Source organism: Geotrypetes seraphini, chromosome 6, assembly GCF_902459505.1.
Source record: "Geotrypetes seraphini chromosome 6, aGeoSer1.1, whole genome shotgun sequence".
Taxonomy (NCBI): Eukaryota; Metazoa; Chordata; class Amphibia; order Gymnophiona; family Dermophiidae; genus Geotrypetes; species Geotrypetes seraphini.
Window position 1 is genome coordinate 85,704,144 of NC_047089.1, and position 14,781 is coordinate 85,718,924.

The following is a 14,781-nucleotide window of genomic DNA, read 5'->3' on the forward strand; positions in this document are numbered from 1 at the left end:
AAAAGTTTACGCGAGCGGGAAGTTACACAAAAAATTCTCTCACAACGGCCGTTGAGAGAGACGCGTCTTCTTAGCTCCGCGGAAACTAAGAAACTGGGGACCGCGCGCCTCCGTTGGGCGGGAAGGCACTCGCGCGTGCGCGGTGCGGCCTGCTAGAACTTTCCAAGTTCTTAGAGTGCAATCACTCTAAAATTGTCCGTACCGGGGCTCCGTCGGTGCCGTCACCCATCAGTCAAGAATATGCTGCCTGCTTGTCCTGGGATAAAGATAGAGATGTCAGACCACAAAGGAGGAGGTGGGGGAAGAAAAGAGAAAAACAGAGAGATGCCAGACCACAAAGGGGGAAGAAGGAAAAAGGAGGGGATAGAGATACCAGGCCACAAAGGGAGAAGAAGGGAAAGGAAGGAGAAGAGAGAGATGCCAGACTATGGGAAGGAGAGGATAAAGATCCCAGACCATAAGAGGGGGAAAGGGGGAAGTCAGACCATAGGAGAGAGAAAGAGAGGGAAGAGATGATACACAGGGATGGAGGGGAAGGGGAGAGAGAGGGAGGACATGGGGCACAGGGATGGGAGGACTGAGGAAAGATACACAGGGATGGAGGGGAAGGGGAGAGAGAGGGAAGACATGGGGCACAGGGATGGGAGGACTGAGGAAGGGAAGAAAATGGAAGAAATGCTGTTACATTAACGGGTGCTAGAACATATGTGTGTGTGTCTGTCTTTATTTCTTTCTCTCTCTCTCCTTAGCCGCTTTCTTTCTGCCTTTCTTTTTCCTTGGTTGTCCTCTGTTCCTTTTTCTTCACCCCCCCTGTCCATCAGCATCTCTTTCCTTCTCCCCCCTGTCCAGCAGTAGGCATCCCTTCCTTTTTTATCAGCCCTCCTCCTTCTTATCCCTATGATACTCTTACCTTGCTCTGTCCCTGATCAGAGGTTCCCGACAGCCGCCCATTGCACCCATTGGAAAAGTTCCCACTGCTGCATCCCGCACCCCTCCTGATGCGGCTCCCGCTGTCCTTTATGTCTGTCTCTGACCCTGGCCCCCTTTGCCTGTCTGTCTTTCTGTGTATCTCCCTGCCCCTATGTCTTTCTTCTTTCTCCCTCTATCTGTCTGTCCAAACCAGCATTCCATCCCCCTCCATTTCCCTCCCCCACACCAGTTCCCTGTGCACCTGCCCCTGTGTCTTTCTTATTTTCTTTGTGTTTCCCTTCCTCTCTCTGTGTCTGTCCAAAGCAGCATTCCCTCCCCCTCCATTTCCCTCCCCCCACCCGTTCCCTGTGCAGCAGCATTAGCGTTTCCTCTACCCCCCCCTTTCCCTTCCCGCGGTCCGGACTACAAACGTGATGATTCCAGCAGCGCTTGCATCAGTCTCCACACGCTGCTTCGGATCCTTCTACTGCCCTGATTTACTCTGGCACATCCCTGATGACATCATCAGAGACGCGGCAGAGCAAATCAGGGCAGTAGAAGGGCCCGAAGCAGCGTGTGAAGACTGATGCACACGCTGCTGGAATCGCCATTCGGGCCCGCGGAAAGAGAAGGGGGTGGGTGTCAAAGGAGGAATGGAGATCGGCGGCAGCAGGAGGAACAGAGATCGTCATCTGGCTTCGGTCCGGCTTGTGGAGAGCAGGGAGGCTGTGGGGAAGAGAAGGGGGTGGGTGGCAAAGGAGGAACGGAGATCGGCGGTGGCAGGAGGAACGGAGATCGTCGTCTGACTGCGGTCATGCTTGTATAGAGCAGGGAGGCTGTGACGTACAAAGCGAGTAGGTTGTGATGTAAAACCCGCGCATGCGCACTCGTATTTTTGCGACGGATCAGGGAACACGTTTTTTTAGTGCACATGCGCGGCCTATCATTTTATTATATTAGATGGGAATAGGGAAGAAGAAATAGGAAGATGGTACACATGGATAGATGGGAAGGGAAGACATGAAAAAGTAAGATGGAATTGAGGAGTGTGGTCAAATCTACTTTTTTCAGACTACGTCAAATTCGTTCTGTTGCCAAATTCTTATGCACAAAATCTCTCAATATTCTAATACATTCTTTAGTCATTTCCAAACTTGATTACTGCAATGCCTTATTCAAAGGCTTGTCACAAAAAGAAATCCGACGTCTTCAAATAGTTCAGAACGCCGCTATTAAAATTATTCACAAAGCAAAAAAATTTGACCACGTCACACCTTTACTTAAGGAATCACACTGGCTCCCTATTGCACACCGCATTTTATATAAAATTTGCTTACTAACTTTTAAAATTCTAATATTTCAAACTCCCGCTTTTATTTTTAGAGTTTTAATTCCATACACTACTTCAAGAACACTGAGATCTCAGGACCAACATTTATTGGCCATTCCCTCATTAAGAGTCATCAATACGAGACGCCTCACTATTTTCTCAGTGACTGCTCCCCAGTCTTGGAATGATCTCCTACTTCACTTAAGAGAAGAAAAGAACCTAGACAAATTCAAGACTCAACTTAAAAGTTTCCTTTTTAATCGATGCTTTTAGCGAATAAATGATCCCTTTTTACTTTTTATTGCCTTATTTTTAAGTTCCTTTTCCCATCTAATGTTTTTACCTTTGTATTTTGAATTTGATATAGATTGTACCCTTTAAAGAACTCTCCTATTGTTCCCATATCGTACTTAGAAATTAATATTTTATTTTGGTTGTGGTTTGTTTTCGAAATATTGTTTGTATATGTAATTTTCTATGTTTTTAAACATTTGTACTATTTTGTACATCACCTAGAATGTAGATTAGGCGTTTAATCAAACTATTTAATAAACTTGGATAAAACTTGGAAGCTGAAAAATGGAAGAAAGTTGAATGTTAAAAATGAATGCCAAAGATGGATACTATTTTTCTGTTCTGTTTTGAAACGTTTTGTTTACTTAGTGTTAACCGAGTCGAGCTCCAATTGGTTATGAACCAGTCTATAAAACTAAGTTTTAGTTTAGTTTAGGGCAGAAAATGAAGGAGTGAAAAACAGCAATTAGATAAGAAGGCCATGGAAACAAGAGCACAGACAGAAGGAAGTGAAACCAAAGACTGGGAAAAGATGAGTAGAAAAATAAAATCATCAAAGGTAGGAAAAGTGATTTTATTACTACTAAACTACTATTAATTATTTCTATAGCACTACCAGACGTATGCAGCGCTATACAAAGTCACAAAGAAGAAACCAGTCTCAGCTCGAAAGAGCTTACAATCTAAAAAGACAAGATCGACAAACAGGATGTCATGGATACAGTTAAGGGGAACGGTTAATCAGCTGGCTGGATTGGTGGGCAGAGGAGTAGGATTAAGGATTGAAGGCTATATCAAAAAGGTGGGTTTTCAGTCTACTTTTAAACAAGGTAAGGGAAGGGGCTTGGCGGACAAACTCAGGTAATTTATTCCAGGCTTAGGGGGCAGCTAGATGAAAGGAACGAAGTCTGGAATTGGAGGAGAAGGGTACAGCTAAGAGCACCTTATCTGAGGAACGGAGCTCTCTTGGAGATGTATACGGACAGAGAAGAGAGGAGAGATATTAAGGGGCAGCAGAATGAACATACTTGTATGTCAGCAATAGGAGCATCAATTGTATGCGATGGCGGATAGGGAGCCAGTTAAGTGATTTAAAGAGAATGGTGATATGAGTGTAGTGAGGTTGGTAGAAGATGTTGTGCAGAAGAGTTTTGCACAGATTGCAAGGGTGAGAGGCGATACTGCGGGAGACTAGTTAGAAGTAGATTGCTGGAATCTAAGTGTGATGTTACAAGTATGTGGAGAAGGGTCCGGATAGTGTGCTCAAATAGGAATGGGCGAATTTTGGTGATACTGAAGAGATAGAAGCAACCAGATCTCAGCGGGTTTTTGAATGTGTGTAGAAAATGAGAGGTCGGAATCGAAGACAACTCCAAGGTTACGAGCAATGAGAATATTATTTACCTAGATGGAGAAAGGAGGAGGAGCAGCTCAGTCTTGGACATATTTAGTTTCAGATGACGGCAGGACATCCAGGCAGCAATGTCAGCCAAACAAGCAAAGACTTTCTTGGACTTTAGGTGAAATTTTGGGTGTACAGAGGTAGATCTGGGAGTCATCAGCATATAGTTTATAATGGAAGCCATGGGAAGAGATCAGGGCACAGAGGGAAGAGGTGTAGAGAGTGAAGAGAAGAGGTCCTAAAACAGAACCCTGGTATTTGCCAACCACTAGTGGAGTAACAGCAGAAGAGGATCCACCAACACATACACCAAGATGCATTGGGAGAGATAGGAGGCAAACCAAGAGAGGACAGATTTTATTTTCAATTTAGTGATTGAAATGTGTCAGTTGGTGTTGAGAAACACAGCCAAGGTTATGAGGGAGGAGCCTACCTAAGATGGCAGCCTGAAGGTGTTAGACTGAACTCCACCGTGCTTACAATGATGGTAAAGCGAAAATCTAAGATCCGGGTCTTCCCTTTGGAACCCGGGCTGCAGCAATTACCTGGCCTGATGGATGCGTTCTAATGCGGGTCCCAAAGAGAACCGGAGAGCAAGTCCTCAGCGCGAAGATGTCGGAGAGCCCTGGCACTTCTTTCGAGGCGACCAGTCTCTCTCTGGAGGAACGCAGCACGCCAGCACAGCCACTCCCCTTCCTGGAATTGCAGAAGGGGGGAGTGAGGAGAGTATCGTGGCTGCCTCTGAGAGCTGCGAGGAGGAGGAAGACAAAGACCTGGCAGTCTGGCGGGTTTCCACAGCCCTTCCAACACAACCACTCCAGCAGGAAGCCTTGAACAGGCAGGGGAATGGCAAGAGTCACCAACACTATTGTCAAATTTACAAGCAGGTACTGTGCAACTTAAAGATTTACAACTTAACAGCTCACTAGCTCCTTTGGAAAAACCCTAAGTGATTGATCTCAATTCAATTTGAAAAGCAATTCCAACTCTACAAATTTCCCTGGGATCTTAATTGCAAATGTTATCTACTCATTGTTCTGGGATACTTACTGAGACTAACTTTACAAGAAAAAGTGGGCAAACTTGAGAAAAAAAATCATCTTAACAAGAAAAAAAATTGGAAGTTCTGGGAGCACAAACCCAACTTCTAATAAAAGATAATGATAATATTAACTTTAAAATGGAAATTTTGGAGAACTTAGCACGTAGACAAAATTTGAGACTGATTAATTTTCCTAAATTAATCACCACTACAGCATTGGACATGTTTAAATGCTATCTTTCGGAGGTTCTGAAAGTCCCACAAAAATCTTTTCTGCCAATTTCAAAAATTTACTATATTTCCTTGTGAAAGACAAAATCTCCGGAGGATCATCAGGAACCTACAATAGATGTTTTGGATTGGACTAACTTATTAGAGAAGGCAGAATCAGAACAGTTAATGACTGCCACAGTTTTCCTTCAATTAGCTTTAGATTCAGATAGAGATTTGCTCTTAAAGTTAATTTTTAAATATTAACATGTTTTGTTTCTGAATCAAAAAATAAGAATGTATCCAGATGTTTCTAGGATTACACAAAAAAAGAGGAAACAAACAGTTTTTGCTCTCGAGACCACAAGTTTTATAATTGGGAGTAACATTTATATTAAGATTTCCATGTAAATGTTTGGTTAATTTTAAAGGAGCAAAATATATCTTTGACTCTTCACATTTATCTAGATTTATTTTGGATAAGGAGGTGACAATTGCAAGTACCCCTATCAGTATCCAAGATAACACTCCTAGTTAAGTATTTGGGTCACTACAGGCTGCCTCACTATTTCATGAGAAAATTAAGGAGTTAAATAGTCTTCGATCTTTGATACTCCTCCCTCAATGACTGTGGACTAACAATTGATAAAATGATCTAATTTTCCTTTATCTTATTTTCATATATAATTGATGTATGATGGATACTGTTTTATTTCGATATGATTGTGTTCTCATAAAAAATTGAAATTCAATAACGACAAAATAAAAAAAAAAAGAAAAATGTGTCAGTTTTCAGAATTTACAACTGTTGTCTATATTTGCACTCTTCAGGAAGAAATGTATTTCTTTCTATTTCTCCGGTGTTGTACTGGAATCTTAGGGTTTCGTTTGTGTATATTATTAATAATAACAACAACAACAACAACTTTATTTTTCCTATACCGCCACAATCTTGCAACTTCTAGGTTGTTTACAGTGAAGAGAGCTGGACAATCAGCGAATTACAGAATACAAATAGGGAAGATGTCAGTGATTACAGAGTACAATTAGTGAGAAACACAGTATCAACATGTTTGTGGTCCTGTATTTACATAGGGTTTATCTGTGTTCTGCACATGTGACCAAGCCAGGTGTTCTGGAAGAAATGAATGTCATTAAGTGTTATTGGTGTCATGGCCCCAAGTAGGAAGATATTTGTCGGCAATTTGTCCGTGTTTTGGAAGGCCCTGAGCTCGGAGCCACGTCTGGAGGGCCTCTGTGCATGTCAACATGAAGACATCACATGCATGCGCGCATGATCGTTTTGTCATCGCATTGACGTCCACGCATGCAGAGGTCCCCTAGACATGGCCCAGAGCTTGGGGAAAACACAAGGTTCGTGTGGGGGCAGACGGGGGCAAGTGTTCCCTTTTTTTAAAAGAGGAAATCTGATAACTCTACCTATGGATAGCGTAGGTAGAAGGTTTCTGGCTGCCTCTGCACTTTCAAAATTTGCCACTATCCAAAAGCTGCACTAGATGCTGATTACACCTCTCTCCTCCTCAGGACCCACTGATAAAGCCTAATGCACAAACAGCCCAGCTGCCGATTCCAATCACCACTGTTCTGCTACAGTTAACATACTTGTTCAGCTGCTCAAAGTACAATAGGCAACAGCACAGGTGAAGAGATGGCTCTTCCCCTTTGTACTGTTTTCTTGTCCAGTCCAAGTTCCACAGGCATGCCATAATGAATATGCTTGAGAGAGATTTGCATATAAAAAAGGCAATGCATGCAAATCTTTCATACATATTCATTGTAAATATCCTAAAAACTTGGTCTGCCTGCAATTGAGTAGTCCTGATTTACATTAAACTTCCTTTCTCTGGTGGCAAAAAATTAGATAATCAAGACTCAGCGAGTAGGCAAAGGGTCACCTTCCAACAAATGCCTGTTACTCAGCAGGTTCCAAAGAGCACAAAAGAGTGACTTTAGAAGCAATTCCCCTCTCCCATCCCATTATATTTTTTGTTGGTAGTGTTAAATTAGCTGAAACTTGATAAACTGTGACCATGACCATATCCTGCGGTCTCTCTATTTCCTAATAACATAAACTCTAAAACTCACAGGGCTTGATGCTACATTGGCTGAAAATGCAGATCTACGTGCAGTTGTGTTAACAAAACCAAGACAAGCAATTCCAGCTAGAGAAATTAAAGTGCGGGAAATGGCTTCAAAGGCTCCAGTGTAACATCCATAAAGAAGCCAGAAAATGGTTATATAGTTTGGATAGGAAACCAGTTTATTTGCTCAATTTGAAAACATTAAAAAGATATTGATAAGTATTTAAATATCTTTGAAAAATTCTGATGCATAAATGAAAACCCAAAAGACCACAGAATACAGTATTTGAGAGGAAAGCTCACTAGGAGTGAACTTGAGGCATTCCCTACTTAGACCTATACAATCAAATTCTTAAAGTCTATAGACAGGGGCAGATGATACTACAATGATCCTGTAATTCTGTGCAGATTACAAGGCTTTACAGTCATGCTTGAAATAGGGAATGCCTCAAATTCACAACAAAAATTTGTTTTTCTTCAGAAATTATTGTGTAAACTTATACATCTAATATAATAAAAGCCTAAGCGCGCATGCGCACTTCCACCTGCGTGTTCCGTTTTCCGTAAGCTGTAAGACCCCACAGGTAGGAGTGCACATGTGCGCTTAGGTGGAGGCTGTTGGCCGTGGCGGTTGTCAGCGGAGGCCAGATGCGAAGTAAGGGGTACTGCTGGACATGGGAACAGACGGGGGGGGGAAGAAAAAGGAAGGGAGGCCTGGACGAGTTACTGTGGTATCGGCGGCTGTCAGCGGAGGCCAGATGCGAGGTAAGGGGTGCTGCAGGACAGGGGAAGAGACGGGGGGGGGGAAGAAAAAGGAAGGGATGCCTACTGCTGGACAGGGGGACAGGAAAGAGGTGCTGATGGACAGGGGAAGAGACGGGGGGGAGAAAAAGGGAGGGAGGCCTACTGCTGGACAGGGGGACAGGAAAGAGGTGCTGCTGGACAGGGGGGAGATAAAAAAAGGGAGAAGGGCTGCTGCTGGATAAGGGGAGCAGTGAAGGGGTGGTGGTGGACACAGGGAAGGGAGAATGGGTGGACAGCCGACCAAAAATAAAGACAGAAATACAGAAAGCGGCTAAGGAGAGAGAGAGAGAAAGAAATAAACACAGACACACACACATATATTCTAGCACCCGTTAATGTAATGGGCTATAAGACTAGTATTGTTATATTTTGTAATATGCACAGAATTAAAGATCACTGTAGGTATCTGCAAGTTTACACAATATCTGAAGAACAAATTTTTGTTGCACTGATTTTTTATTTGTTGCAATAAATTCTACTGCATCCATAAGGTGGGAAAAGCAGAGCATGATAAACTTACTTTTAACAGAATTAAACTGTGAGACTTGTTTCCCTTCATGCAACATCCATGGAGATGGAACAATGATGCTCTTCATGAAAAACTTGAAAGAGAGATTAGACCATGTTAGCTGTGCTCATACATTTTTCCCTTAAATGTATTTTAGTTAAAATATTACTTGCCTATTCACTCTCTGCTTGGCAAGGGCATGTAAAATTATTTTGGTAGTCTAACTTGAGACCAAATATTAAGGATGAGTATGAAGCTGCTTTCTGGAAAAGGAGTCATAAAGATATCTCATTAGGACAGGGATCTCAAAGTCCCTCCTCGAGGGCCGCAATCCAGTCGGGTTTTCAGGATTTCCCCAAAGAATATGCATGAGATCCATGTGCATGCACTGCTTTCAATGCATATTCATTGGGGAAATCCTGAAAACCCGACTGGATTGTGGCCCTCGAGGAGGGACTTTGAGATCCCTGCATTAGGACATAGTTTATCAAGCCTGAGTATCAGCAGAGTGTATTTGCTTTGTCTTCGTTACTGACCTCTCAATACATTTTTCCTTTTGAGACGGGCAAGCAGAAAGCTGGAAGAGTTTCTGTGAAACAGTGGCCCATACAAATCCCATGCAGTCCTTGCATTAGCAATGGCTGTGAATGGACACAAGGGAGATAACTTTCTCCCACATCTGCTGCTGCCAGCAAACCCCCCAGAAACAATGCAGTGGATAATGTAACTGGCGAGAAAGCAATGAGTGATGCCAGAGGTTCAAACATTAGTGGCTCCCAAGGAAGCTTGGAGATAGGAGATAGTCATGTGATGCAACTACATGCCATTTCTGGAAAAGAAACCTGCAACAGGAAAGCAGCAGCAAAGTCTAGACCTATTCATGATTCCTAGACAAAAGGCTTTATCTGAATTCCAGGGACTGAGACTAGAGTCCAAGGCAAAGAAGAATCTCCTTTGATATTTGCGACTCTTGAGAAGAATTGAGTTGCTCTTTCAAAAATGTAATTTCCAATGTCTGAATTTTAATAGAGGGACATAAGAGAGACAGATCTGCAATGATCCAGGTGTAGAACGAAGAAAAGACCAAACAAGTATATGAAGCAAAAAGAAATTTAATGTCACATGTGCCTGATGTGGCCACATTTCACCCGAGGGTTGCGTCAGAGGAAAAACAGACAGCAAGCTTCTCTCTAGTATAACAGCTTACCAAACAATCCAGAATATTCAAACATAAAAAATACACTTCACACTTGAACAAAAATTCAGCAGTAGTCCTGCTACAATACAATGCTCCTTCAATCACTTCCTGCAAATTGCTTCTTTATCAATTGATCAAGATGGAGGGACACGGTGATAAAGGACAGCCATATTTGCGAAGCATGTCGGATAGCCCCAGCCACCAACTTTTAAACAGATAAGTGCTATTAACTAAAGAAACTAAGAAAAGTAAATAATAATAACCATAATAATAATAATAATAATAGAGTTACTTGGATCAATGGACTATTCTACTGCAAAAAAACAACAACTTTTCCAAATGTTGTAAATGAACCAGTTTGATGCACTGCCTAAGATCCAGCTTACCTTTAAAATGCATTTGGAGTGAATGATAGGGTTGCATAGTGTTTTATGATATAAAGTGCTGTCAAAGTATAAGTGCTAATATTGAGGACTATAATATTTAGTAAAGTCACATTAGTAAATGTTCTGAAAACAGAGTCTGATGTTAATGTTTAAAAAAGGTCTCGAGTTAAATTTATTTAACACATTTCTTTTTTATGTAGCCAATTGCTGGCTATATTTCCTGATGTGGCCAGGGTGATTGTTTTTTCAGCTTAAAAAAACATAGCAGTTGGTATAGGGGGTAAAGCAAAAAGGTACTTCACTGTAGTAGGTGTTCTCCAAAGACAGCAGGCCAATAATCTTATACAGAAAATCTCTATTCCCGTAGTTCCTGCCTGAATTTCTTCTACTCCCCAATCCACATTTGGTGCTTCTCTTAAGTTCTGGGGGTTCTCCAACCCCCTCACCTCCTGTGACCTCTAATTCTTCCTGAGGATAGGTCTCCTATGATGGTTCCTATTTCTCAGGCAAGGAATCAAACAGAAATTGAGCAGAATATTTGACAACCCCTACTGAACTCTACTATTTCTTTTCCTATACCTGTGGTTCGCCCAGATTTTTCGCTAGCTTTATTTGATCAAATTCCACAGGATATTACCTTAATGGATGTTTGGAAGCTCATTAAGGGGATTGAGTTAATGCTCAAGGGTTTTTTAAAAACACAAATAAAGATAATAGTAACATAGAGGTCCTTTTACTAAAGCATGCAAACCAATTTAGCGCGTGCTAAATGCTAATGCGCCCATAGAATATAATGGGTGCCTTAGCATTTAGCGTGCGCTAAATCAGTTTACGCACCTTAGTAAAAAGGACTCCATAATAAATTATGGCAGATAACGACCTGAACAGTCTATCCAATCTACCCATTGGTTATTCTCATTAAAAATACATGATTAAATTAACTTGTCTCTTCTTTGATATTTCTGGGCTATAGACTAAAGTCTAATGGGGGAAAAAAAAAGGAAAACTGAAAATTGGTAGAAGTGATCGTGCTGGAATTCTAAGGAACTCTAGCATATACCACTTAAACATTTGTTGAGGGGAAATTCCTGATATCTTTGGAAAATTTATCAACCAAAGATTTCTACATAGAACGTTGTCTAAATTTTCACATTTAATTCAACATTAGTAATCAGGGTTGAAGTTAAATTCTCACACAATTTCATTCCAGTTTCTAATGTTTGATGTGAATTCTGTAGTGACAATGTTAGTTTCCTACAGCTCCATTTTCTGTTCTAAAGCATTCAGTTTGCCTTGATCAATTGCCATTTGTGAACTGTTAAGACAATCTTAAGACCACAATAACCTTCCAGTCTCCAAAAGAAAGAAAACTTCAGGTCTTACCAGGGAGACACATATGGACTGTGTCCTTACTGGTTTGGATATCCTCATAGCCAAGTCACTTACTACTACTACTACTAAGAACATAAGAATAGCCTTACTGGGTCAGACCAATAGTCCATCAAGCCCAGTAGCCCGTTCTCACAGTGGCCAATCCAGGTCATTAGTACCAGGCCAAAACCCGAGGTGTAACAATATTCCATGCTACCAATACAGCTTAAGTTTGAGATGGCAGCGAGACATCCAAGCGGCAATGTCGGACAGGCAGGTTGAAATCTGGGACTGAACTATAGAGATATCCGGCATGGAGAGGTAGATCTGGGAGTCATCGGCATAGAGGTGATATTGAAAACCATGAGAGGAGATCAGCATACCAAAAGAGCAGGTATATATGGAAAAGAGGAGAGGGCCCAGGACAGAGCCTTAGAGTACACCAATAGACAGCGGGATAGCAGTGGAGGAGGATCCACCATAAAAGATATGCACTTTCTTAGGATGTAAAGCTCATTTTTGTACTACCTGTCCCACACAATGAAAATTACCTCAGAAACAGACTCACTTTATAGAATATCACTATTTTTAGTGAGGCATATCAGAAAAACTATAGCTTCCAGCTGCACAAAATTAACACATATTACTCATTTTAACCAGTGCTACTAATAAAATATGAAAGCTTTTCCTTAAATAGCTTTTGCAGAGTGGTTTGTTGAAAGTGGCCTTTTGTTATGCAAGATCAAACAAAATCCCATTTTGGACAATTAATATCTCAGAAACCAGCTCAAAAAGGGCTGCAGTTTCAGTATCTAAACAAAATTTTGAATATGGTGTAAATTTCATAGGAGTAGGACATAGTGGGGAATTCATGAGAGGGCATTAAGCATGTTATCCTATTGCACTTAACACCCCTTCAAGAATTCACCCCTTATAGGCAGAGTTAAGACCTAAAAGGTGCCCAAACTTTCAGTTGACTATGAATTGTGCCAACCCCCGTCAAATAAAAAGCTGATATCTCGAATCTAGAAGTCTGAAAGTTTGCAGTTTTCATCTTACATATTGGTCTCCATTCTGGTAGATTATCATCAATTTCTAAAATGGTAAAGTGGGGAGGTTTCCAAATTTTGGTTGAACTGACATGGAATAACCCTTATGCATTATAACATTTACTATTAAGTTAGTCAGTTAGTCAGTAAAAATCAGCTGTGTGACACTCACCCTACCCTCCTTCCTGCCCCTTATTCAAGCCATTCAAACCTTTCTTCCCAACAGACTCTAAAATCATTCTACTGCTCAAAATTTCTTATGACCCCTGCATCAATGCTATTCATTCGCCCTCCTATCTTTCACCCAATTCATTCTGCCTGCTGTCCCAGCCACTGCACTGACCCAATAGGAACCTCTCCGTCATAAAATCTCATTCCATAATGGCCAGATGTCATCACATGTACTCTTTAATATAGGCACAAAAAAGGATGCAATAAATCAAGTCAGATGATGATGATTTTGGCCCGACAATGAGAAGCAGGACTGACTGCATAAAAAGTTGACCATATTCTACTTAGGTATTTGAATACCAATGGCCTGCTATGGAAAAAAGTTTAACCCAATTTATATACAGCATATATTAAAAAAGCAACCTGTAAGTATCTTAACTTGAATTACCTCTTCAATTGCTTTTTGTCTTCTGTCTTCAATTTCCTTATCTACTCTAAAACCAAACATAAAAAAGATAACATTTAGGAAAGCCCAATGGAATTAAAATGCAATCCATGACAATCTTGCTCAATTCTTTATTTTTATCCTATCAAGTTTATCATATTGTACCAAAGCCATTTCTGTGCTTGCATATGCGTCTCACATAGGAATAAAAAGAGATTATGTACTTACCCTGATAAGCTCTTTTCCAGTAGATGGGTGAGACATTCTAGACCACAGGTGTCAAAGTCGGTCCTCGAGGGCCAGAATCCAGTCGGGTTTTCAGGATTTCCCCAATGAATCTGCATGAGATCTATTTGCATGCACTGCTTTCAATGCATATTCATTGGGGAAATCCTGAAAACCCGACTGGATTCCGGCCCTCGAGGAGGGACTTTGACACCCCTGTTCTAGACAGTAGGGTTATTTCCCTTTAGCCACATTTCACTGGGCTCTCTAGCTCCACCTGCAGTTAGTACCCAAGCACATAGAGCTATCCAACACACGTGAAGTAGAGGAACCTGTAGCAACAGACTTTAAACAAATTGTTCTGCTCAAAAAGTATCTAGCAGTACCATTAACCGCCAACACAGGCTTGAAAGGAGCAGAGAAACTACTCACACAGTCACAGTCAATTGAAACATATATACAAATTCTTCCCAGCCTTCAAGGGCAGACAGGCATCCAAAAATCAGCTTGGAGAAGCATATACAGACTAAAAAGTGGGCAGCAACAGGAAGGACAGGTCAGGAGTCTACAATGTCTCACCCATCTACTGGAAAAGAGCTTACCAGGGTAAGTACATAATCTCTTTTTCCAGTGCAATAGGTGAGACATTCTAGACAGTAGAGTTGTACAAGAGCAGTCCCCAAAAAAACTATGATGGGTTTGCAACGCCAACCCTTAAGACTGAGCACTCAAAGGCAGAGACCTTTCTTGCCACCACGTACACTCTGTAGATCTTGGGAAATGTGGGCAACGTGGGAAGAAAGAGCACATTGCTGCTCTGCAAAAAACTCTTCAGGAGAGAGAGATCTAGCCTCGGCCCATGAAGAAGCCACACTCCTGGTAGAATGCACGTTGACGGAAACATGAGACTGTTTCCCAGAAAGAATGTAGGCTGACAAAATGGTCCTATAGATCTATCTGGAAATCGTGGCCTTGGAAGCGGGAGTGCTCCACTTAACTAATGAGTCAGCACAAACAAATGGTCACACACAAAATTCCTTGGTAACCTCCAGATAACGCAGAAGAACACTTTACATATTCAGGTCCTTCAACAGGCAGTCCTGTGTCTTGGAACTAGTTGGTTGAAAGACAGGCAAACTCTCTTCCTGATTAACATGGAAAGCCCAAACCACTTTCAGCAGGAAGGAAGGGACCATCCAAAGGGAACCCCCTGCCCCCAAGATACGGAGGAAAATGTCCCTGCAAGACAAAGCCTGCAGCTCCGACATGATGCGCTAAAGTAATGGCGACCAGAAAAATGGTTCTGAGCATCAAGTCAAAGAGGAAATCCTCTCA

At 41.7% G+C, this 14,781-nt stretch overlaps 1 protein-coding gene across 2 annotated transcripts in view; it reads right to left on the reverse strand.

Moving 5' to 3' along the window:
• The window catches only part of BORA (BORA aurora kinase A activator), a 178,889-nt gene that overhangs the window by 114,995 nt on the left and 49,113 nt on the right, over positions 1-14,781 (reverse strand). For both annotated transcript variants that reach the window (XM_033948972.1, XM_033948971.1), the window contains exons 5-6: positions 13,225-13,270; positions 8,614-8,695 (exon numbers count right to left, since the gene is read on the reverse strand). In XM_033948972.1, coding sequence (XP_033804863.1) covers positions 8,614-8,695; positions 13,225-13,270 — 128 coding nt within the window. The remainder of the gene's footprint in view (positions 1-8,613; positions 8,696-13,224; positions 13,271-14,781) is intronic.